General features: G+C 37.4%; 1 protein-coding gene across 1 annotated transcript; it reads left to right on the plus strand.

The window, feature by feature from the left end:
• The first annotated feature begins 7,797 nt into the window (after positions 1-7,797).
• LOC149792423 (uncharacterized) lies at positions 7,798-24,786 on the plus strand. Its single transcript, XM_089970995.1, has 4 exons — positions 7,798-7,948; positions 12,695-12,830; positions 19,991-20,072; positions 24,597-24,786. Exons 1-4 carry the CDS (start codon positions 7,855-7,857, stop codon positions 24,765-24,767), a joined length of 483 nt encoding a protein of 160 aa, XP_089827121.1. The 5' UTR covers positions 7,798-7,854; the 3' UTR covers positions 24,768-24,786.
• The last annotated feature ends 1,270 nt before the right edge of the window (positions 24,787-26,056 follow it).

A 26,056-nucleotide genomic window follows, 5' to 3' on the forward strand; every position in this document is an offset into this window, starting at 1 on the left:
TTCGTCTTCTCCTAACATGTCGTCGAAAATGACCAAATGGGTTTGACGGGAGTCAGAGACGATGCCGTCGTCTTCTTTAGGAATGCCTTCCACAAACACGATGGAATCGCCTTGACTTTCTCGCAAGAGGCTGTACGCCGATTGAAACTCTTTGTAACACCACACGATTCGTTGAGGGGGCCGATCGATCAAATGATGTTTATGTTCGATCAAACGTTTGACGAATTCGGTTTTGCCTGAACCGCTAGGTCCAGCAATGAGCATGTTAAAGGGATGGCGAAGATACAAAGCCTCCCAACTGGCACGATCTAAGTGTTCGTCGATGACTTTGACAGTAGAGGAAGAGGGAGCAGAGACAGTAGAGGTAGCCATGGTGTGAGGAATGTCACTAGTGACACGAAAAAACAAACAAGACAAGAGTTTATATACTTTTTCAGAACACGTTTATTGAATGTTTTTTTTCAAACATGAATACGAAAGACAAAAATACATAAAAGCCAAAGGCTTAAGTACAAGAATAAAAGGCACATGAACGTGGAATAAAAAACAAGTGTCTGTACAACAACCACATGTTTTGGGTAAAGTTCTAACCAGTTCTATAGTAGGGGGTAAGGTCACACAAGTGTCCTCCCGAAAGGGTCTTTCAGGCCTGTCCACGACAGTCCTGTCCTGGGTGACGGGTTCTTCTGGCACCGTCACTAACACAGGTTGAAAAGTAACTTTTTTCCTTGAATAACTCTCGTGCATACTGGGCCACCTCTTGTGTCCAAGCCTCAAAACCCTGGTCTCGGTGATGTCCAACATTTGACTCCTAACCAATCTGGTTTCTTCTTCGTCAACGACATGGTAAGTTACTTCAATGAACAATGAACTATTGGTCTTGGACCTTGTCCCTTTTTATATGCTGACCAATATCGATGTGACCGTACGGCAACGTAAAGTGATTGGGAAGTCTCACTCGCTTCTGGTACACGATTTGATAGATTTTTTCCAGGGGCCGACTGACGATGTGGTGAGTGGGTAAACGTACAATCTTGTTCGGTTGATAAGTGGTCACTTTAAAGTTTCCATCCTCTCCCGATTGCAAGGCTTCTTTCAATACCCCAAAGTTGACCACTCGACTGGTACGATGATTCAGATTCAGTCCTTTCACTTTGCACGTCGTGTGCACTTCTCCTTGTGGGTCCCGGTATTCGTAGCCGTAATTTTTGGGACCACCACTGACGAAACTTAGAATCTTGTCGTCGGGATGTTCGTCTGTCCAGGCTCCTAAACGGTCTCCTTCGATGTCAGGGTGCTGTTGAACCGGGTGATGGATGTAAATGCAACTGTCCGTGTCAAAGTACAGGACGCGTTCTTCTAACAGTTCTAAAGCTTCGTACAATTTTAAGCGAGCATGAGCTGTCACGTAAGCCGCAATGATGACATTTCCAAAAGGGTCGTCTTGTACAAAGTCCAGATCTTCTTCGTAATTGACCAAGATCAAATCCTCTCGAACGACGTCCACGTGTTTCATGTATTTGGTTTTGTCGTGAATCATCTGGAAGTAGCGGGAAGGTTCGGTCAAATATTCCGTCTTGGGTAAACACGGTCGTTGTGCCATTTTACCCCACAAGCAATTTAACATCACTTTGGCAAACGATCGCCTGCCTTCGTTTTTTTCGATGTGGTCTAAAGAGATGCCTTCTTGTTCGTAGTATTTCTCTTTGAAATGTATTTGGTCTTCGGGAGTGTGACACCAGGAAGGATAGCCGCTGGCTTCTTGTTTCAGTTTCAAAAAGGCATCCACGTAGTCGGCGAAAATGCCTTTCTGAGTAGGGTCACCCTTGTGGTACTGTTGTGTCTTGGGAAAGTGGCAAATTTCGTACACTTCTAACAGTTGGTATCCCATGTCCAGAGCTTTGAACAATTCCACGCTGACCCAGGTTCCCGTCAAGGCACGTTCTTCCTGGCTGTGATGGCAAGGTTGGTCCTGGTTGCACGTTTCGGCACAAGTACGGCACAAGGGAAACATCAGTTTGCCTTGACAATGGTGAGGTAAGACGGGATGGTATAGGTTCGTGGGAGGCAAAACTTTGCACTTGATCAAGCCTTCGTATTGTCGAATGTTTTTCAGGTCGATGTGTTCCGTCAGCAATTGCGGGTGCCCTACAGGAAAGCGACAATATTTGCACACGTAGGGATACAACGAACACACGTCCAAGTATTTGATTTCTTCTCCTTTCTCTTCGTCGGCTTGGTACAGCAAACAGGTGGCATTGGTCCTTCCTCCGTACAAACTATCCCTCGGGTTCAGCGGGTCCATGAACTGGTAACTTTCCACGAGGCGTTTAAACTCGGGATCGGTTTTCATACGGTGATCGTACTCGTGTTCCCACATTTCCACCACTTGGTATCCTTCCTGTTCTAACTTTAGGCGTCGCTGACAAGTGTCCTGGTACAGGTCTTCCATGGTCCGTTGTAAAAACTGATTTTTAGTGTCACGGTCAGGGTAGCAGACGGGACATCCGTGAAATAAGCAACCGTTAAACTCGTACACGATCTTGGGGTTTTCTAAGTCCCAGCCATCGACCGAATACGTTCCGATGGTCTTTTCGGCTCAAAGGCATGGCCAAGTAACTCATCGAATCTTTAAACTGTACTTGTCCCACTTGCATGAAAATGATTTTGGCTCCGTTCAAAGTCACTTTAGGACGTTCGGTGCCTTGTTCCGTATAGTATCTGAGAAGAAACTGTCCATCGTATCCGGAGAAATTGTGAGCCATCACCGTGGCATGACGATGACAATCTCCGTAACGTTCGATGTCCTCTTGGCTCCACGTCTTGTCGATGGGGTCTAAGACCCATTGGGCAAAATCGGCTAACGTGTTTGGTCCCCGAAAGATTTTTTCACGTCCTCCAGGAATCTTGCTGCAGTGAGGGCAATGACTGAAGATAGGTTCTTGAATGCACTTCTCGCACGCTCGATGAGCCACGCAGAAATTAGGAATGTGAATGCCGGTCTCTTGCATGCATTCGAAATCGAAAAAGATGAAATTGCCTTTCTTCTTGTGACCGTCCTCTTTCTCTGGTGGGGGTTGGTATTTTTGCACGTAGCATTGGTGTTCCAAGTCCACGATGTGGTGACAAATGTGACATTTTTTCTTTCCTCGACATACGTGTGCCTTGGCCTTATTGGTAAGTATGCCTTGTCCACAGGTAGGGCACAATCTCAGGAGTTGACAAGCACATTTCTTCTGTGAACCTTGTGTTTTCAAATGTTGTTGGTAACAGGTAGGACTGACAAACGTGCGCAAACAAGTCGAACAAGGCACTGGTCCTTCGCTCAGACAGGGTGGAGAGGCCAAACATCCTGGGCATTTCATTCCACAATGCTTGTGTTGCTCTCGATTGTTATAACCATAGTCACATTTCTCACAATAATAACCGTATCCCAGGAATCCAGTGATACTGGTAATGGTATCGAAATGATCATCGTGATGATAGACATGAATGTATTTTCCGTCCTTAAAATCTTGGCCTCGAAACAACAGAGTTCCACGCATTTCTTGAGGGTGCACTTTCAAGGTGTAGCGTGGAGCTAGGGCATCTTGCAATTTTTGCATCTCAGGAATGCCACAGGGTGTGTCTTTGGACAGTCCGGCTTGTTGTAACAGGAGTTCTGCTTCATTTCGTTGTTTGGCTCGGTCGGATTGTTGAATAGTTTTCCAGGTTCTTTTCCATTCTACCGTGTCGTTCTTGTTGGCATAGGTTCGTCCCACCACGATGGCACGGGCTAAACACATTTGGTCTTGAGGGTTGTTAATTCGGACGAGACTCTTTTTGGTGTTGCGAAGGTCGTCCACCAATAACATCTTTTTGCGTCCAGTCCCTTGAGGAGGAGAGATGTGGGCCATTTTCAGTGTGGCTTTACCATCGGTGATGTCAAACTGGTCATTAGATTGTTGCACCTGTTGTATCTTGTCCATGACTTTGGAAGCGGTCAGTTCTGCGGGTCTGCTAAACTCGATCCAAACAGGGGATTTCAAACCGTCGTGATCTATGGATAGTGTCAAGCGATCGTCTTCTTTGGCTTGACATTGTCGCTTGAGTGCGGTGAGCAAAGAATCCCACATCTCGGTGATAAACCCTTCTGCTTTCTCGAAGGGTACGTCGGCCTTGAAATCTTTAAACTTCACCGTGGTTCTAAATTTTCTAGAGGAGCGCTTTTCCGTCTCTCGAATGGAATAGTACTTTTCAGGGTTGACTAAGGGTGGTGAACTTGGTTTAGAGGGTTCGGATTCTGGTTCACTCATGTCCTCTTCAAAATCACTGGCATGAATTTGTGCCAAGATTTCAGCCCTGGTACGAGGCGATAGATCACGTTTCTGCCTCTTACTTTCTTCTTCTTCTTCTTTCTTCTCGAATGAATGGGATCGTTTCATCTTGAGTGCAAAACGTCAAATGACTCAAGTTCAAACACCATAGACTAATTTATAGTCATGGCAAACCAGCGTATATAAAAAGGGTGTGTCTTGTCCTTTCACTATTCATTTCACTCCCAAACCGAGGAGAACGATGGAAGAGACTACCCAGATGGAACGTTTCGTCAGAGCTTTGCGAGGGGTCATTAGAAAATTCTCTTCAGACCAGCCGACGGACTACTCTCCTTCCTTTCGAGATAAGAGTCAGGATACTTGCTATATCTGTCAGAAGAAAGGGCATTGGTCTTCAGAGTGTCCAGACCGTCAAAAAAGAAAAAAAAAACAGGGGCTAAAAACGACAAAAGTCAAGATACCTGTTATTATTGTAAAGAAAAAGGACATTGGTCTCCAGATTGCCCAAAAAAGAAACAAGAGGAGTCAGAAGAAAAGAAGGATTCTTCAGAAGAAGAGAGGGATTCTTCGGAAGAAGAGAGGGATTCTTCGAATGAAGAGAGGGATTCTTCAGAGGAAGAAGAGGAAGAAAGAAGACAATTCTATTTAAAAGAAGCAAAGAAACAGGTGAAGAAAAGAAGAAGGGAAGAAAATGAGGAAAAAACGGTGAAGAAATTCAAAAAACAGAGAGACTAAACAAGGAGAAAGAAGAAGTCAATGAACTTTTAATTAAAGTGTTCTGTGGTGAATTGTGAATTGGATTGTAAAAAATGGATAAAAGAATACATGAATGATATAAGGTAAGTGTCTTTGAGTTTTGATTTTAAAATAAGAAGCTACACTCACGCACTCATACACAGACACGTACTATAAGGGTAAAATGGGTGGGGTTTATTTTTGAGTTATTGGCAAATTGAAATTGTATTTCTTTTCGAGAAATGTGGGTGGCCCTGAAAAGGGCCTTTTTATTTTGGTGTAGGGGTGAGTTTAACCAATCAACTTTAACTGCCTTAAGCCTTTGCCACGGCCAAGGCCTACTTCTGATGATTGGGTTGAAATCACTAAGGGTGGTACGACAGGCTTAGTCACAGGGTTGGCGTGTTTAGCTCGGGAAGGTCGTATTCTCTTCGGTCGTGATAAAGAAGTCTGATATATTTGTTTCAGACTTCTTAACTCCGCTAAAATGTCCAACAGTACCGTAGCCGTTTGATTTTCACCCTCTTGTTTCTTTGCTGCTACTTCTTCTTGCTGTTGTTGCTGTTGTTTTTTTCTTACCTCTTCTTGTTGCTGTTGCTGTTGCTGTAGGAGAAAAGCTTGTTCCGCTTCCTTTTGTCGTTGCATAAATTTCTCCAATTCTTCTTTCTGTCTCTGTCTAAAATTCTCCACTTGCGGTAATGAAGAAGGTAACGAAGGTTCCGGAACAAATTCTTGCGAGGTAAGAAAATCCACAAAATCCCAATGTACCTCTTCTGAAAGTAAGTCCGGGTTCCCTTGGGCAGTCTCCTTTGCTGGTGCACCCCAATGGATCGTTTTCTGAGTTTCCGTCATGTTGAATCACTGTCGCATAGATTGACTGCACACAAGCGCTAGCGAATCTATATAGACCAACTGACGTCACAGACTACTCTCTTCGGATTGGATGCGGGCTGACTGAATTTTGTAACGCGTGTTTGGATTGGTGAATGAACTCAATCCGTTTCAATCCTTCCTGTACCTATAAATAAGCGCAGTTCAGTGCATTGATTCACTTGTTCTCGTCGCTTCAAGATGTGGACCGATGTGCAATCTTCTACGCTTGTGTCTTCCATGATGTTCCGGACGGACACACCCATGTATGTCCGATCCAAGTGGACCGTTGCCCACAGGACAAACACCAGCCTGTGGATACGTAGGATCTACGTAGAAAGACAAGGATGCCTGAAAAGAGTGCTGATTTACGGACCAACAGTGAGACGTAGCCTAAGGACAAGAAGAAGACCAATGCGGTACCATTTATGTTAATGAATACATTAACATAAACCCAAAGGCCCTTTTCAGGGCCAGCCATATTTCTCGAAAAGAGATAGCCTTTCCATTGCCTACCCCTTTTAAAAAAATTTAAAAAAAAAAAATCCCATATTCAATTCCCCTTGACGCTATAAAGTCCCACCCTGTTTAAATTCCTTTGACGCTAAACCGTCCCACGATTTTTCTCCATGTTAATTTCCCTTGTCGCTAATCTGACCCACGATTTTTATCCATGTTAAATTTCCCTTGACGCTAATCTGTCCCAGGGGTCTCTGTAATGCTAATTCCCATTGACGCTAATGTATCCCACCTTACTACTCAAAACTCACTTATTTCGACTGCAAGAACAAACTTAAAGACCTAATAATGTTTCCTACCTTAAATATTTTCAGCATGTTTTTTTTATCTTTTCTGATTTCATGGTGTTTGTTTTTGTAATCATATAATTATATATGTTTTTTTTTTTGTTTTTTTTTATCTTATAGGTGTTGTCTAATGTTGCAAAGCGCTTAGAGCTTTTAAAGATTAGGCGCTATACAAAGTCCTCATTATTATTATTATTATTATTATTATTATTATTATTTTAGTTGCAAAATTGTGTGAGATATTCCTGAAAATTTGACTTTTGTTATAATATTAGTCAACATGAAAACACGCGACACAGCGCCGTTAGTTAGGCCGTAAGACCCTGACGCACACAACATAACTGTCAGCGTCGAGGTCTTACATGTATGACTAGGGTTTGGGTGGTGGTGCTGTTACTGTTTTTTTGGGGGGGGGGTGGGGGCTGGGGCAACAACACAGAAGGGCGAGCATGTTCCCATCTGACATGGCATTAGGTATAACGGTACCAATTGTACAACCCCAGCTGGGCGAAGCTTAACGTGCAGGAACATTGTATTCAGAAATAAACAACAAAACTTGCTGTTATTGGTGCATTATAGCAGAGTCGTAGTTTCTGTCAGGCTTTTTAAAAAAAGTTAAGTCTCTTGGAAATACGTGAGATGATGTTAATTCATATGTAGATGGTATTTTGTATTCCTTTTATGTTGTACACGTCATTGAAAATGCATTTCTTGTATCTGGATAACTCGTACCTCGGTTGAGTTCCAGCAGAGTTATCACTATTCAATGTAATGGAGTACCTGGTTTTTTGTCCTCGTTAAATTGACAATTAAATATAACTGTTCTCTATGACAGTGTATGACGCGCATGCTGGATTATGATAGAAAGTATATTTATTTCATCAAACATTCGCATATTAGCATTAAAGTCTATGTAAAAACAATTGGTACCGTGACACTATCAACTACTTCAAAATCAACCCTAACAATCATACTGATGCCACTTTCATCTTGCAGAAATAGCCGAGGATATCCAAATGATATGGTCGTGTTCGATTATATTGATCCATTCACAAACTATTTGATACAAAAACTGTTATCAGTTAGTTGTTCGTATCCTTTTAAGTTGTCAATCGATTGCAACAAAGATGGAATCCGACCAAAGGAAATATACGTCTAAAAACAGAACTCGTGCAGTTAAAGCTGCAAAATACAAACACTTTATCGGTAACCAGATTGAAGGTACAACGAGTTTAGTCGATGTTTAAAAAATCTTACGTTTGAAATGAAACTTATAGGCGTTGAAGATTTATCGATTATAAAAACGATTGATCTAGTATACTCCCAAATTTCGATATCACAATCATCACATAATTACAATGAATTTCGCTTTCTGTACTATGTTTTCTCTTCATATTCGTATATATTATGCATTTATTGATCTTGATTTGTTTGGCGCTGCATCATAAAGAAAAATCTTTACAACAAAAATCTATTTTTTTTATAAAAAAAACTCGTTACTAATTTGCAAAGTTAAGAATTTATTTTCTGACAATTAGCATTTCTGATTATATTTATGGTAAAGAATTCCAGTCATTGATTGCTTTGAAGAAAGGATGAATTTATATCTCAGATTGTGTGTATGGTATCAGAGAAGTACGTGTTAATTTCTACTGGTCCTTTATTGTTTAATTAAATGCGAGCCGAGTCTTTCATCTTTTTTTTTCTAATTTGTAGAAAAAAATTATTATATTGCCCAGTCTTTGTTGGTTTTATGTTTTTAAAACAACTTATTCAGTATTAAGGACATAAGTCATGGACATACCAATAACTTGTTTCCTGCAGTTTTGCAAATTCTTTTATGACAACTGGTGGCAGAGAACAACTGTGTGAAGACTAGTCCTTCAATGTAACATGTATGAAAGTTTTTTAAATTTTAGTGCTACATCTTACTGCCCAAATAACAGCCTTGTATAGCGTGTTCAGGGATGGTCCTGGCTTTTAAAAAGCTGTCGCCAAAAAAATCGCCAACCTCAATATTTTTTCGCCAATTTTCAAAAAGTGTCACCAAAAAAAAGTAGTGTACATTTTTCCAAGTGTTAATTTAGTCTATTAATGTAACATGCAATGAAAATTACAAAAGATGGATTAGTTAATACTTTAATTACAACAAGCATTAACAAAATGTTACAAAGTGTTACATGAAGATCCGTCGCGATTTTAGGGCTGCCCACTTGTTGAATGCAGTTTCAAAGTCTAATTTTTCACATCTGTACATGCTGATTCTCATTAAATTCTCGAGAGATGAGATGCAGAGCTTATTTCTGATGTCAGTTTTTATGAGGTTCATCTTACTGAATCCACATTCACAGTCCTCAGTGCTGACAGGTGACACCAGTAGTCTCTCAGCAGCCTCCCCCCCACCCTTTTATGGCTAGCTTCACAAAGCTTGTAGCGAATTGCTTCCTAAATCCCAAGAATGATCACTGAATGCTGTATAAATTTTCTCGACAAGAAAAATAGGATCTCCATTCCCACGAATGAAACTTACACGAGTCAACACCTGGCAATATTGGACCGTATATATAAGCGTAAATTCACACCCAATTTAGGGATTCTTTCACTCCTGTATTTTGAGAAATAAATGATTATTATTAATTATGCAAAACTGTTTTTTTTTTGTTGCTATTTCTTGTTGCGGAGTTTAAGTCTCTGCAGCCGTAACACGGGACTGATGGCAAAAGGAAAAGATCAATGAGTAAAATGCTGCACTGGCGACAGATGTAATTGTGATTGAGATTTTTTCCATTTGCTTTGTATTTATACACAGTAGTCGGTACTTCAAAGGTTATCAGTTTTCTATGAAGGTTCAGCAAAACTATTGTATTGGTATATGTATTAAAAAAACAGAAGGATTAGCCATACAATTAATTGTATCTGTTCTATTCGCATCTTCAGAAGTCGGTCAGTTGTAGGTATAGTGCGGTAGTTTGATTGTATCGCAGCATACAGTACTCAGCCCAGATGTCAGCATAAGCAGATTATGATGTAACAATACACTGTAAAGATAGGGTTGTCAATAAGAACAAAGGATCGTTTGTGTAACAGATTGATTCCAATGCATTGCTTAGTCAAGTTTGTGGCTTCCTTTCATTCTGGCTTTAAATTTATTCAGTCCAAATCCATGATTGTATGTACAAATTAAATAACCAAAAAGTATGTCGCCATAAAAATCGCCAGATGGGATATTTTTGTCGCCAATAAGGAAAAAAAATCGCAATTTGCGACATTGGCGAAGCCCAGGACAATCCCTGCGTGTTCCATTGTTGGTTGACATCGGAACGAGTAGTCAAAGTTTCATGAATATCTCACGTGGCAGCCCATGTTGACTATCTTCCACAACTTGCTATGTAATTAATATACTTACTGTGCTGATTTTATCCTGGTGGAATCAAACTCTGACATAGCAAATAGATGCATTTTCATGTTCCATTGACACTAATTTGAATTTATTGAAATGCGACGGTAATCGAGGTATGCCGAAATATGTTCAAGTTGGTTCATGTGGGGGAGATGTTTCTTGAATGAAATGAAATGTTGCTTGCAGTTAAAATAGGCATAATATAATATTTTTTGTTTCATTAAGGAATAATACTTCAACTTAACCTGATTTCGGCATTCCCAGCTTCCATCACTTTCCAGCCAACTAAAATGTAGGCCAATGAAACTTGAAAACAGGTCCATTTGCTTGCTTGAGAATCTGAATTTCTTAGGACAAACAAATTCAGAGTAAGTAAAGTCTGACTAATACATTACAACTTTAATTTGTAGAAAAGTGCTGATATGGGCTGCCAAGTGTATGAGATATTCCTGAAAATTTGATTTAAGTTACAATGTCATTCGACATCAAAACATACCACACATTGCCATCATTTAGGTAGTAAGACCTTGATCACAAATATCAAGGATGAGGTCTGACTTATGGGACTATATGAAGACATGTATACATTTGATTCTATTTCTAATGCATGCAGATGATCGGACTGCTTGCTAGTAATTAATAAATTTATCCTGTTTTATCCATATGGTAAGTATAATCCCACTTGTATTGCATGGAAAGCAGCATTAACCAGAAATGCACCTAAACCATCCCAAGTGTTAGTTAGTTTCACATAATGTAGGATTTGCTAGACAGTTATGATGCATTGATCTTGCTTTGGGATGATGATGGTTTCCACTTATGCATCAACAATTCATATCTGAGGTAAACATCTGCTGAATACACACATGCTCTTTTCTGACAGGGATTTATAACTGTATTAAAAGGTGAGTATTCTTAAGGTTTTAATGCCATGGATAGTGGACCCTTCAGAATGAATTATGTCCTCATGTGGTTGTTTTCTGCCACAGGCATTCAGAAAAAGAGAAAAGTAAGGTGGAGAACAGCTTATTGGTAAAACTTCCTGAGACATAATTGGATGTTTGAATTATTTCCCTTGTTAGACAAGCATAAAACTAAAATGCTACTCATTGGAGAGATGGGTGAATGGCTGGATTGCAGATAATTTCAGGCTTATGGATTGATGATGTTTGTCTTAAATTCAATCTGTCTGTCCATCTGAAGTTAGGGCTTCTGTCTTTTCTTCATTACAGTTCCTTGTAGAGTCTTGGTATGTAAATGTTTCATATGTTGTATGAATTTAGCAGTTTGTGATGTCATCCATGATAGATATGATGCTGGATTACTGTCATAATATTAAATGTCCGGTAGCTCTGTCCCATCTAGGGAAACTGAAGGCCAGTTTATAAGACCCCCCTACCATTGGCAACCTATATTAAAACACTGGTCGGGTGAATGGTTTACGGTGTAATTGCCAACCCTCTTAATTTTGGCATGAATTTAACAACTCTTGATAGCGATTTATGCCGCATGCAAAAAATCACAAATTCTGTTGGCTTAAATCAGGAATAAAATAACTTTATCCCGTTAAGCGCTAGTCAAAATAGCAGCAGTAGTCACTGATTTCAGTAACAGCCCTGTATTGCTAGCTGCGATGTTACTAGAACTATATCCAATTGTTACATTGCTATATTGTGTCCTTTAAAAATTGTTCCATTGTTTCATTTTATTTTCCAAATTGTTTTGCAATAAAATAACCTTTGTACATGTATTGATATCCTTTAAAAGTAAAGAAAAACTGGCCTCAAAGTATCCAAAGTCAGCTTCTGAGGTTGGCTTTCTTTATAATAAAAATAATCTTTGTCTTTGATGTCCTGTTGATAAGTTCAAGTAATGAGTTTACTGCTCACTGCCAGTTGTGTTTACTCATCACCCAGGCTTCTATGTGCTTGGCATCTGTAGTTACAATTAATAAAATCAATTTTGGTTATTTTGCACCTAATACCGTGTCATGCATGAATGACAGTTGTCTTCAAGACATCAGTTGATTATTTCTGTCAACTTTAGGATTTTGTTGGATCCAGTTTTCAGTCAGATAACATATTCAAACCTTTGAGCAGAACCAAACACAGTTTGTTTCTAAATGGTTGTGTCAATGAACAACATGTCATGTGTTACTGGACATAAGCAACACACATTACAGTATTGAAGCCTGCACTTAGTCTACATATACGGACTTCATGGATATATTTTATTTTTAAAATGCTCTTGATGAATAAAAAGGAATCAATTGATAACAATACAAGGTTGGTTTCTTTCATTTTATTATCAGATAAGCTATTTGTTTATCTATTTTATTGCAACTTGTGCAGGTGGGGACACAAATTCAGTATGAATTTATTTCATTTCTTAAGGGAAAAAAATAATTATTTTATTGTGTCTCAGTATATGTATGGTAAATATAATAACTCACATGCAGTGTTGATTGGGGACAAGTTTTCCACTTGCATGAGAATCGTAAATCACAAGTCATAGCTGGTAATTGTATGCAATATTTTAAATGCTGGCAGTGGTATTTTTTATTACAGGTCAGGGTTTTGCAGACAGGAGGAAAAAGAAAATCCAGCACGAGTACCTAAAGCTTTTAAAGAAAGAAAACAGAAGAACTGAGACATTGGCTTTACACAGTGACACAGCTGATTGCAGAAAACAAAGAGGCTTCAGGTCTATTAGTCATCATAGTGATGAGCATGTTCCACCATACCTTTGTCATTCACAGGAATTTCATGTAGTAGTAATAATCATTTCTATAAAGTCAAGGATCAGTCAAGTTTCCGTGGTTTTCAATTACAGATTTAAAGTTAAAGCAATACTGTTTGCATCTATTATAAGCTTAGAAGGCCTGGCTAAGGAAAGCTATTGTGAGTGCTTCATTATTAGTCACTTGTGGCATTATCTTTGTGTATTTGATTTGGGTTTTTAATGTAGCTTTAAAAAAATTCAGTCATATTGCTGCGATGTCTGCAGTATCGCAGTTTATAGTGATGTCCAGCACTGGGGCATCATGCTGCAGACATGTAGAATGATGTCCCACCCAGTCACATTATCCTGACACCAGGCCAATCAATCCTAACATTAACCTCTTAATGCTAAGCGCCTAGCGAGGCAGCTGTTAGTGCCATTTTTTATGAGTCTTTGGTATGACTGAGCCAGGGTGCAAACCCACATACTCCTGCATCCAAGGCAGAAGCTCCAACCACTTGTTGCATTAATGTTCACTATGGAAATCATGTATACATGATTATTTCCTCTTGGGGTTGATAAGTATATGGTATGTCTTAACACCCTGAGTGAATAAGCAAGTGAATCAGTAATTTATTTATTTTATTTATTACTTCTTGCAAAACATCAGTTTTCTTTTATGGGCTAAATAACAACATTACAATTAATGGTACTGTGAGTCATTATGAAAATCTATAACAGAAAATGATACAATTAAAGGTACAGGAAGTCAGCATGAAAATCTTAACAGAAAACAATACAATTAAAGGCACTGTGAGTCAGTATGATAATCTGTCACATAAAACGATACAATTAAAGGTACTGTGAGTCATTATGAAAATCTATAACAGAAAATGATATAATTAAAGGTACAGGGAGTCAGCATGAAAATCTGTCACAGAAAACGATACAATTAATGGTACAGTGAGTCGGCATGAAAATCTGTCACATAAAACGATACAATTAATCGTACAGTGAGTCAGCATGAAAATCTGTCACAGAAAATGATACAATTTAAGGTGCTGTGCGTTAGGATGAAAATCTGTAACATAATACAGTGTAGGGGATGGCCATAAAATACATATGCATGGAGGGATGGAACAGGGTTTAGCAAGAGCATACAACTGGGGGGAGGTTGATAAGTATGTATGTTCTGCACCCTCAAGGGGTCATTATACATGAGCTATATAAGCTCCTTTATTACAAGAGTTCTAATATTTTAGTCTGTAATGCAGCTGTAAACAGGATAAAATGCAAATTATATCTTTCATATATTGAGTGTCCCATCTATTGTTGAAGGACAGTGAAGCACAAGTGTACATACACACGGGGGAGGGTTTACAAAAGTGTACACTTTGTAACATGAGCGGGACGGTGATCGAAAATGGACTATTTTTTACATACATACTTTATGGATGTCCCCTTAGGTACTGTGAGTCAGTATGAAAATCTGTCACAGAAAACAATGCAGTTTAAGATACTGTTAGTTATCTTGAAAATCTGTCACAGAAAACAATGCAATTTAAGGTACTGTGAGTTAGTATAGAAATCTGTAACAGAAAACAATGCAATTTAAGGTACTGTGAGTTAGCATGAAAATCTGTCACAGAGCCCTAGATAATCAGATGATTGGAATTTTTAGATGTACGATTTGATGTACATTGCATATTAAAGAAATTGTAATATGCATTCAAATTACATAACAAAATATTTAAAGCAATTAGTGCAAAGTTGTCAGTGTATTGCTCCTGTCATAATCAAAGTCAATGTTGTGTTATGGCATGTTCAGTCAGTATAACCATGCTATATGCTCATGTTCTGATGTTCTATGCACATTACAAGTGACAGTACTTGGTAACTTTGAGACCACTCAAACAAAACCATATAATCAAACACCCCTGAAATAATCTTGGTCATAAAGCTGTTTGATGCATTCAGAAAGGCATGATGAACATCTTGATGATTAAAACTTAGTTTCATAGTGTACATTTTTCAATTTGCTTTGTTCGGAAAATACCCCATCATAAAATGCTGAATTTTATAAAAATTTATATCGAGCTCTTCTATCCGACTCACTGTGTATAACAATAACTCTGCTATCCAATTCAATGCATATACAGTAGTTCCCCTCTTGAACGGCCCCCTGACAAGCGGCCACCCGCTCCTTACAGCCAGAATCCATTGGCACCGACGAGTTTGTGTTCAAAAGTACCCCTCATGAAAGGCCACCCATCTAACGCGACCAGCGGCCAACATATTAGTGCAATAATATAAAATTTACCCCTCACAAGCGGTTGCATTTTATTTTAATATGTATCCAGAACCAGTATTTTATTCATAACGTATGTTAAGTGATCCAATTTATGTTTCCCGATGTCAGGTTTTCGTTATTGAAAGAAGTGTGGACTATAGTACTTGTACCACTAAGGTTAATATTATATCATTTACGCCTCAAGAGAAGCCCCATTTATTCCTTAAACCGAGAAAGACTCAAATTTTAATCCATACAAAAGGGTAAGTACATGTAATCCAATTAGCCTTACTGCTGTGTTATCATAAGATGTCCGGTTTAGTCACTCTGATAATTGTTAAGATTACAATTATTGAACAGTAGTAACAGTTGAGAAGTGGCAGTATCGATGTACAATACACAAGTCAGCAGGAAAATGGTTTGATAGCCTTTATGACTTCCCTTAGTAAGATGTTGAGCTTGTTGACTTTGATAATTAGTGGCTATTACTACTGACAATAATTGTCAAAATTACAAATCCTAACGGCTGCAAGGTCAAATCTGCATGATGTTAATGGTACATATAAAAACCGTTATGGCTTCTCTCACTTTGTGTAAAAAAAATGTATAAAAACATTAGGGTACCAGACTGCTACTAATGAATCATGTGAGAAGATCACATCCTGTATAAACACATGGCAATTTTTTTAAATGCATACAAAATTGTTTTATCAGTACTGTAGTTGGCAACATGAATAACTTACTGCAAAGAGATCAACATGTCATCGAGGAAGAGAAAAATTCTCAGATAACAATATCGTGAAAGATAAGGTAACAATTCTGCAGAAGTGGGAAGGTGAAATGGACGGAGAAAGGAAGATTGTTTGAGCCAGGATATGTTTGTATCCTGATTTGAATGACAACAATAAGCAACAGTTTTGTCAGTTGAATTGGGATATGACGACTTTACCGCAAGTAACGGATGGTTGCACGGATTTCAAGTGCGACACAACATTAAGTTTTCTGTGGAAAATCAGCAGATGTTAATAATGAAGATTGGAACAAAAGACTAAATGATATATGCATGGGTATGACAGCAAGGATATTTTTAATTGTGATGAGACTGGTTTGGTTTTTAGACTGTTACCAACAAAGTGATAGATGATGTGATTTGTAACATAATTATAAAGACAGTTTTAGAACTATATGAATGGTAACGGTTGTTCATAACATTCTTTTGAAAACGATGAAACAGTTTGTTTTACATTTATTTCACAACATGCATGTGATTTTTTAATGAAAATATTAAATGCTTTAGACTTAAATGTACTTGTGACTTTCTTCATATGTATTTACTATTCGCGTTTGTCATCCCCCTCCAGAAAGGCCACCCTCATTATAAGGCCACTTCCCAGCTGCAACAGGGGTGGCCTTATAAGAGGGGGACTACTGTATTAGTAACTTTGCTATCAGATACACTGTGTATAACAATAACTGTGCTATCAGATATATTGTCTAATAAAGTAGCTTTGTTATCAGATACACTGTGTATAATAATAACTCGGGTATCAGATATACTGTGTATAACAATAACTCTGCTATCAGATACACTCTGTTTAACAAGAACTCTGCTTTCAAACTCAATTTATATCAAACTCTGTGTATAATAATAATAACACTGCAATCAGACTCAATATGTTCAATAAAACCTGTCATGAGTGATCTCTACTACGAGTAACCACCTGTCATTTATGACCCTTGTCATAATGCATTTATTATATAAGTGTACTGTCATGTTCTTGTTGTTGTTGTGGGTTTTAACGCCCTTTTTCAGCACATGATAGGCTATACATGGCGGCCAGTATTAATGGTGGAGGAAGAACCCAGGAACATTCTGGAAAGAACCACAGACCCACGAGAAGCTACTGGCAAGCTTTCTCACATACCCACATTAGCTGAATCCGAGACTCAAACCCACACAGACAGAAATGAGATGGCAGTGATCCGTAACATGAGCACTTTAGACCACTCGGCCACTCGGGGCCCCCACACTGTCATGAGCGACCACCTATTGAACATTAAGGTGACCATCATGTTATGGCAAAATATGCATTTCAACACTATTATGAATGACTGCATTGCAAAATAGACAAACATCACTGATCTTTCTGATCATTTGTAACTAGGATTGCTTAGACTATTCTTAAAAAATAGTCTGGCTTCTGATTTCATAAATATTATGGGTCATGCATGTAGTGTCTTGTATAGTAGATTGTAAGTCAGACAAAAGTACATGCAGGTTGTTCCAGCACTAAGAACGACTATATTGTGGAAACATAGACAAATACCACTGACCTTTATGTAATTCTTGGTAACCAAAACCGCTTGAAAAGTAAAGACTTTTGATCGTAAAAACAACAACAAAGAAAACAGAAAATAAAAGAGAGAAAGGAGTCTGGCCACTGATTTGTCAATTTGGCAGATGAAGCATTTAGTGTTATTTGTTAAAGACAGTAAACCAGGCTAAAGTACATGTCACTAACTGCCATTATAGTGCTCAGTTGCTTACATTATTAGTCTTTGGAGTTAATCGATATTGTCTAAGGATGAATGAAATTATTATCTATTAAACCAGCAAGTGAAACTTGTCTCCAAGATTCAGTTGATATTGTTAAAATATTGTGTTATGCTTTGCTTTTTCGATGTTACAGTGATTACATTGCACATACAAAGCCGTTGTCTGCTCAGGTTGGTGTGGCCCATTGTTTATAGAGTTAATCCCTTTATGTCATCTGTAAATTAAGCCAATGATATTTGTCTCTGGCTAAATAAGCTTATTGTTTTATTTTATTCATTGGTAAAAAAATACATTGTACATGTATATATATTCGATATTTCCCCAAAACCAGGTCAGAACCGTCATTACAGTCATTATTAGAATTGATAACATTAACATCTAGCACCTTAATATGGTAGAACCGCTAACAACAAAAATACAAGAAAGTTTGGCAAAAAGAAAGAGGAGACTGCTAAAAAAAATAGCAGTTTAAACATTGGTAAATCAATTCAGAATGTTATAAAGGACAAGGAGTTAATTAACAATTTCATATGCTAATACATGCACATGTGAACTTAAAATATAAATATGATTCATGTTTAGTGATAGTGTATCTTTATTGCTTATGATTTTGCTTTCAGATTATTGCATACAATATTTTAGCAAGAACTATATATGCAGAATACAATATATTTACAGTGATTGTGAGTTTTGTCCTTCTTAAATAATGCTGAAACGTGACCATGGAAACTGGCCTTTTTTGTACAAACCTGTTTTGAGAGGCAACCAGATTTGAGAGGCCACTTTTTTGTTGGCAGAAGGGGCAGGCTCTCAAAACAGGTTGTACTGTAATAATAACTCTATCAGACTTGTTGTGTATGATAATTGGTGTCAGGCTTGTCATTCAAGGATAATTTAAATACTTGCTTTAAAAAACTGTTTGAAAATCTTCTAAAGTTCATTTGTGTTTGGTTCTGGAAAACACACAGACATACACATACACTTGACTTTACTGTTTTAACTATAATAAATACTTAATTGAGCTGTCCATGATGTTACATCCATGTCTGATGCCACTGTTTTAACTGTAATAGAATCTTAATTGAGCTGTCCATGATGTTACATCCATGTCTGATGCCACTGTTTTAACTGTAATAGAATCTTAATTGAGCTGTCCATGATGTTACAACCATGTCTGATGCCACTGTTTTAACTGTAATAGAATCTTAATTGAGCTGTCCATGATGTTACATCCATGTCTGATGCCACTGTTTTAACTGTAATAGAATCTTAATTGAGCTGTCCATGATGTTACATCCATGTCTGATGCCACTGTTTTAACTGTAATAGAATCTTAATTGAGCTGTCCATGATGTTACATCCATGTCTGATGCCACTGTTTTAACTGTAATAGAATCTTAATTGAGCTGTCCATGATGTTACATCCATGTCGGATGCCACTGTTTTAACTGTAATAGAATCTTAATTGAGCTGTCCATGATGTTACATCCATGTCTGATGCCACTGTTTTAACTGTAATAGAATCTTAATTGAGCTGTCCATGATGTTACATCCATGTCGGATGCCACTGTTTTAACTGTAATAGAATCTTAATTGAGCTCTCCATGATGTTACATCCATGTCTGATGCCACTGTATGAGAATTGGTATAAAATACTGATAAACATTTATTTTCATGGCCAAAAAATGCATCAGGTTTCCTTGTTTTGTTTTCGGGCCCCGAGTGGTCTAAAGCGCTGTCCATTACAGATCACTGCCATCTCACATCTGTCTGCACTGGTTCGAGTCTCAGATTCAGCCAATGTGGGTATGTGAGAAAGCTTGCCAGTAGCTTCTCGTGGGTCAGTGGTTCTTTCCAGGGTTTTCCCGGGTTCTTCCTCCACTATTAATACTGGCCGCCATGTATAGCCTATCGTGTGCTGAAAAATGATGTTAAAACCCCACAAAAACAACAAGTACTTGTTTTGTTTTCATGAAAATAAGCTGCAGAAAATCTACACCAAATCCCATAGTACCCAAGGCAGAGAAAGTTTGCACAGGACTGTTGAAAGACTTTTCTTGAACTTCCTGGACAGTTGTAGTTTATTATACAAATTTCAAAGAGTGATACAAAATTAAAACTTGCACTGTAAGTAGACATATTGTTTTTTGATTACCATATTCATTGTGATGTCTGATTTTTCTTGCTCGATACTTATTATGGTCACAATTTGTTAAGTGCAATTATAGCATTGATAGGTTTTTTTCTCCAATTTTTAAAAGAAAATAAATTAATATTGGAGTTTTTAATTTTCAGCGCTAAGTCTGGCAGACACAAGTTCAGTAAAGCCCATGAGGAATATGAGAGGAGAAAACAAATAAAGATTGAAAAAAAAGAGGTAATGGTTTTATAATTTCTTTTTTTTTGCCACCACTAACTTAATTTATTTTGCTATATACTCTATTGTTTGCTGTTCATAAACCTTTCATTTACAAATAATTATTGGCTTAAAAAAATAGATCGTTATTTTCAGCTGATTCTTAAATACAAGAGGAAATTTTTATTATTTTTGTATGGGTTTATGGTGTAAAAAAGAGTTGAGGCATTTTATAGACAATACTGTTGTCATTAAGCAAACTTTATGTCCATTCTTAAATAAGGTACATTGTTTTGCTAGCCAGTAACCATTTTGGTTAGTTTTAGATTTGAGTGGCACAGGTTTAATCATCTGTCTGTAATAGATTTTATGTAGACACAGGCTGAATTGAAACTTTTTTGAAGTCAGATTGGTTGAAGATTAAATGCATTCTGTCTTTGGTGGTTTGTAAAGAAAACGGCATGCCAGTCGGTTATCTGTAAACTTGCATTGTCTTTGTAAAATGAACATTGTAAGCAGCAGTTAAAGAATATTGAATTTGTCTTAAGTTGGATCAGCTAATTTAGATGACATACATAGTCCATTTCAAGCATAATAAAGATCAACTCCAGGAAAGGACAGAAATTTGTTTATTTTTTTATTTTGCATACAAAGGCTAGATGAACAAAAGAGAGTAATGTTAATCTCTCAATCTGAAAGGCTAGATCATCTTTTAGCTGAACCTAGACCATTCTAATGTTGGCCTGCTAGACATACAAGAATAAATTAGGGAAAATCCTGTAATTTATATCTGTTTTGTCTGTGATGTGTAAAAATTGGGCTTCTTACTTCAAAATTCACTTCCCCTGCAACATGTTTTAGTTGGGCTTGAGATTTGTTACCCCTGATCTATTATGTGACTTTTAATCAACAGATCTAAAACCTAAAATGAGATATACATGTTCATTTGACCGACAAGAACATTTGAAAATGATCCCACCCATTTTGCCCAAAATATACATTGAATGGGTCAGAACTATATTTTGGTCAACCCATGCCAATAGAATCCTTTGTGCTGCCCTTTATTTTCATCAGACTTCAGATGATAGATTGCATTTACAGAAGGTATCATTTTGGTTTTGCTTTCAAGATAACATCAATATTGAGAGAGGTCAAATGTTTTATAATTTCAAGCATAAGAACTTAACTTTTAATCTTGGAGATTGTACATGCTTTAAGGAAGATAAATGAAATTGTCCCAGAAATGTAAGTGAGATTGGTAAACATCAGTAAGAAACTGAATGTCTCACAAATGACACCACTGAGCTTGAAAATTACACTATTCTAAATTATGCTCAGCTTGAACACATTATATGTATCTTAGACTACCCCAAAATTTACTCAGCTTGAACATGTTATGTGTATCTTAGACTACCCCAAAATGTACTCAGTTGAACATGTTTTGTGTACCTTAGACTCCCCTAAATTGTACTCAGCTTGAACATGTTATGTGTATCTTACTACTCCAGATTGTACTCAGCTTGAACATGTTATGTGTATCTTAGACTATCCTAAATTGTACTCAGCTTGAACATGTTATGTGTATCTTACACTACCCAAAATTGTGCTCAGCTTGATATGAAAGCTTACACATCAGGATGAAAAAGATAACTTTTTACACTTTTAACATGAGTCTAGGACAATAGTGACAATCATCCATTTTGCTTGTAATGGGCTTAAATGAAATTTAGAATAAGCCCATATACAGTCCTTCGGTCTTACATTACCTGCTCAGCAAAGTGCGAAATGATTTCCAGAGACAAATGGCAGCTTGTCTTTTTCTACCTTAATTTGGTTTATAAGAAATTGTTGTTGTTGTAGGGTTGAACACCATTTTTCAGCATGCAATAGGCTATACCTAGCAGCCAGTTTTAATGGTGGAGGAAGAACCTGTGAAAAGTCCAGAAAGAACCACCGACCCTCTATAGGACTTTGAGAATTAGCTTTTTAAGATGGGATTGCTTAACCCTTTACTGAACAATGACTTTTTGACACTAATCATTTACTGATACCTTTGGACATTTTTCATGACAGGTCTGATTAAGATGCCAACTACTACCAAACTGAAGTCTTTATACCTTTAACTATCACTTGGATGGCTCTAGAATCTGGAAAGTTAATAAGAAACAAATCAGTAGTTGAGTTGCAGGATTAAATCAACTGTACAGTTAACTCACCCATTTTATGTAGCAGTGTGTCCACCAATCATAAACATGTGCTTTGCATCCCACAGCCGACTTGTGAAGTCATTTAAAATTTTGAATATTACAATTGAATGATTTTTGATAATGTGTAATGGAATGTGTCATTCTGTGAACCTGTCCAGTTAATTTGTAACAAGCTTTCGTCAAATTAGAGAAAGATTTGAGCAAACTTCAAACTTTTGTAGGAGGCTGTGCACTAAAAATACCTTACTTATGTGTTCAAGTTTATATATCAATCATTTCATCAAAACTATATGACCAAGAATCACCATTTTCTCAAGACTATGGACTTTTTATAATTATTTAAATAAACACTCATTAAATGCTTGACCTTGAATATTCTTCCAATTTCAGAAACAAGGAAAAACCGTCACATGGCATCAAATATTCTATTCAACTCCAACCAATTCTGTTCAACTTGAATATATGATTTGTCCTTAGAGAAACATGTTTTGTTGCATTTAAATCTATATTTAATGACATATATAATTTTTAATCATTTTTTGCAATGCAAGAAACATGTCCTAATGGTCAAATGAGTTGAGTGACCACATGATCGCAGTGGCAATTCTAATCCCCCCCCCCAATTTCCTATATGTAATATAAATGTAATCAGCGGTCACCTGCTTTCCGTGATCAGCAGCCACATATTTCATAACAAGCAGGGGCTTTACACTATTTTCCAGTCAGTGACCATATGTTTCTTAACCAAGCAGTTGTTTCACCCTGCCTTCTTTAGTCAGTGGCTATGTGTTTCTTAACCAGGCAGTGGTTTCATCCAGTCTTAGGCCATCAGTGGTCATGTGTTTCTTAACCAAGCAATGGTTTCACCATGCTTTCTGTGATCACTGGAGCCTAACAACATTGACTGCTCCAAGTATGCAAATTAAACTTGAACTAATGCTATCTATGATGAAAAAAATAATTCAGAGTGTAGGATACACTGCATTTATGATATCCCTCACGGTTGATATAGTACTAACTATAGAATAGCCACAGGATATTGGAAATCATTAAATTGTGACATTAAATTTAAATTTTCATTCCCATAGCATCAGAGGCCTCTCAGAAAAGCTGACTGTTTTTTAATCTCGGTGAGCTTGTGCAAAATCCATCAGTTGTTTGAAGTGTCAACACCTCTTTTCATGCCTAATTACACCAGCTGATGAATGACTCCCTGACACCCGTAAATTTCCTAACTACCCAAGACTTTAAAAAGATTCTAGTTTACACATCTTCTGACTCAACACAGTCGACAAAAAGTCTCAAACTTTACGTCTAATATCTTCATAACAGATATACTTGCTTATAAGTCAAATCCAACTGCAAAGAAAATAGACCCTGATCTCTACTGTTGCATTATGCAGTTGAAAATCAGGTTCTGTTTAGTTTGTTATACTGATTACTCATAACATCGATCTAGATCTGTTGGCACAATATGAGATGACAGTTCTGGGTCTGTGCAGTTTGCAGTTGGTCTTGACTTATAAGTGAATGTATATGGTAAATCTCATCAGCTTTTCAGTTTTCTTAATTTAGTATTTCAGTATTAGGTTAAGTAGAATCAATATAGTTGTGAGATGCAGGTCAAAATTAGTGATGTATTCAGCTTGGTCATGTAAGGTATGACACCACCAGCAATTCTATGCTCCTCTCTGCAGTGGCTTCTTGATCATTAATGGGGAAAGGGGGGATTACTGCCAAGTGAGTTTGTGATATACCAGTACACAAAAGTGTCAGCACTTATATGTAGTTTGCGTTTGTTACACTGTACCCAGGAGCTTGGCCTGCCCTTTATGCATGTTGACATGTATTCTCTTGAGTGCTGGTGGCAATAGATATCTTTTCTGATCTCGTCTATTGAAATTACTAAATCGCTTTATGTAATTTACTTGTGAAAGCATCAGATTAATTTGAGAGAGATTATGTCCCATGCTAGCTGTGACTGAAAAATAGGAATCTGCATTTGTTCAACTATTTTACACCGACAGCAACTGACTTGTCCTTGACAAGTAATTTATAAATTTTCACAAGCCCAACCAAGACTCTAATTTGACCTGGACATTGCGCTATGGAATTTATTGAGCCCAGTTCAATGGATTTTACATTAATTTTCTTAAATTCAGAAATGAAATGTCTTAGTATACAATATGGTCAATAACTTGCAAAGATATAGATTTCTTTTTACTTGATAACAGCACATTGTACCGCTCTCTGTTAGGTGATATTGCTGGTTTTTATGTCACACATCATAAATGATCACTTTCAATCCAGTAAGAGACAATATGTTTTTCCTATTCAGGTTGCGCTGAAGAAGAAAAGAGAGCTAGCTGCTGCTTTAGATAAATACAAACAGAGGAAAAAGGAGAAGTTTAAAAAGCTTTGCAAGAAAACATATAAAGGACAGCCAGTCATGAAAGACAGAATTGAGCATTTGCTAGAAAAAATACAGAGACAGGTTAATCAAACATGATTAAAGGATGTTCTCTCTATTTTTGTTGTGGTTGTGCTTGTAATTTTTACCTAACGTCTACAAAGTAGAGAGAGCTAATGTACTATCCCTATTGTCAACGTTTGCGTAGATAAAGCATACACATAACATACTGCCTATTGCGTCACAAAAATTAAGCAACAGTTACCTGATATTGAAAATCATTAAATTGTGACATTAAATTTAAATCAAAATTTTTGAATGTTTCCTCATAAAACAGAAATTTTGGGAAATGAGATTTGGACTGCCAAGACCATAAGCTTAGATAACTTATATGGAAAAATACTGTATACCCCTTCTAACACACATACACAGAGGCAAATATGCATGATTGTTTAAAACAATAGGATTTACAGTCTATATTCCTTTGTCCATACAAATGGTTCATGGTAAATTTATCAGATAAAAGCAAATGCTGATTCAACAAGACAAGACCTTTGTGGTTGTCTCTAAGAGACTTTTGAATCAGTTCCAGTTGTGTTATTTTTGAATATGTGAGGATCAGAAAAAGAATTAAAGTATTAAAATTGAGGGAAAGACAGATGTATGTTTAGATGGTGGTATCAGAATGATAGTTAGATAGGGAAGAGATAAAAAAAATATATAAAAATATGTGAACAGAAAAAGGGAAGACCGACAATGTTTTCAGATGTTTGAAAAAAATAAATGGAAAGAAAAAAGAATGTTAAGGAAACAGTTTTGGTTTATTAGTTAAACATCATTACCTATATTTGGTCATAGAACATTCATTGGCATCTTTTCCACTTTTATTCCATCATGACACAAAAGTTAAAGCATTGCCTCATTGTCTACCATATTTACTTGCTTATCACTTGGATTAAACTGCATACTGTGTAAACCCTGATCTGCCATCACATACTGCATCAGCCGATATGGATCTACATAGACCCTGATCTGCCATCACATACAGCATCAGCTGATATGGATCTACACAGACAGACACTGATCTGCCAGCACATACTACATCAGTAGGTATGGATCTACACAGACGCTGATCTGCCATCACATACTACATCAGTAGGTATGGATCTACAAAGACAGGCGCTGATCTGCCATCACATACTACATCAGTAGGTATGGATCTACACAGACAGACGCTGATCCGCCATCACATTTTGCATAAGCAGGTATGGATCTACATAGACCGACCCTGATCTGCTATCACATACTGCATCATCCGATATGGATCTAAACAGACAGACCCTGATCTGCCATCACATACTGCATAAGTAGGTATGGATCTAAATAGA

Source organism: Sinohyriopsis cumingii, chromosome 9 (assembly GCF_028554795.1).
Source record: "Sinohyriopsis cumingii isolate HCF-2022 chromosome 9, ASM2855479v2, whole genome shotgun sequence".
Classification (NCBI taxonomy): domain Eukaryota; kingdom Metazoa; phylum Mollusca; class Bivalvia; order Unionida; family Unionidae; genus Sinohyriopsis; species Sinohyriopsis cumingii.

What these genes read in the sequence shown, in the direction of transcription:
- LOC149792423 (XM_089970995.1), top strand. Translation starts at nt 7,855, where the DNA reads ATGGAATCCGACCAAAGGAAATATACGTCTAAAAACAGAACTCGTGCA. An exon ending in AGAAAACAAAGAGGCTTCAG is followed by an intron (nt 12,831 to 19,990) that starts GTCTATTAGTCA and finishes TTTAATTTTCAG; the next exon opens with CGCTAAGTCTGGCAGACACA. An exon ending in TAAAGATTGAAAAAAAAGAG is followed by an intron (nt 20,073 to 24,596) that starts GTAATGGTTTTA and finishes TTTCCTATTCAG; the next exon opens with GTTGCGCTGAAGAAGAAAAG.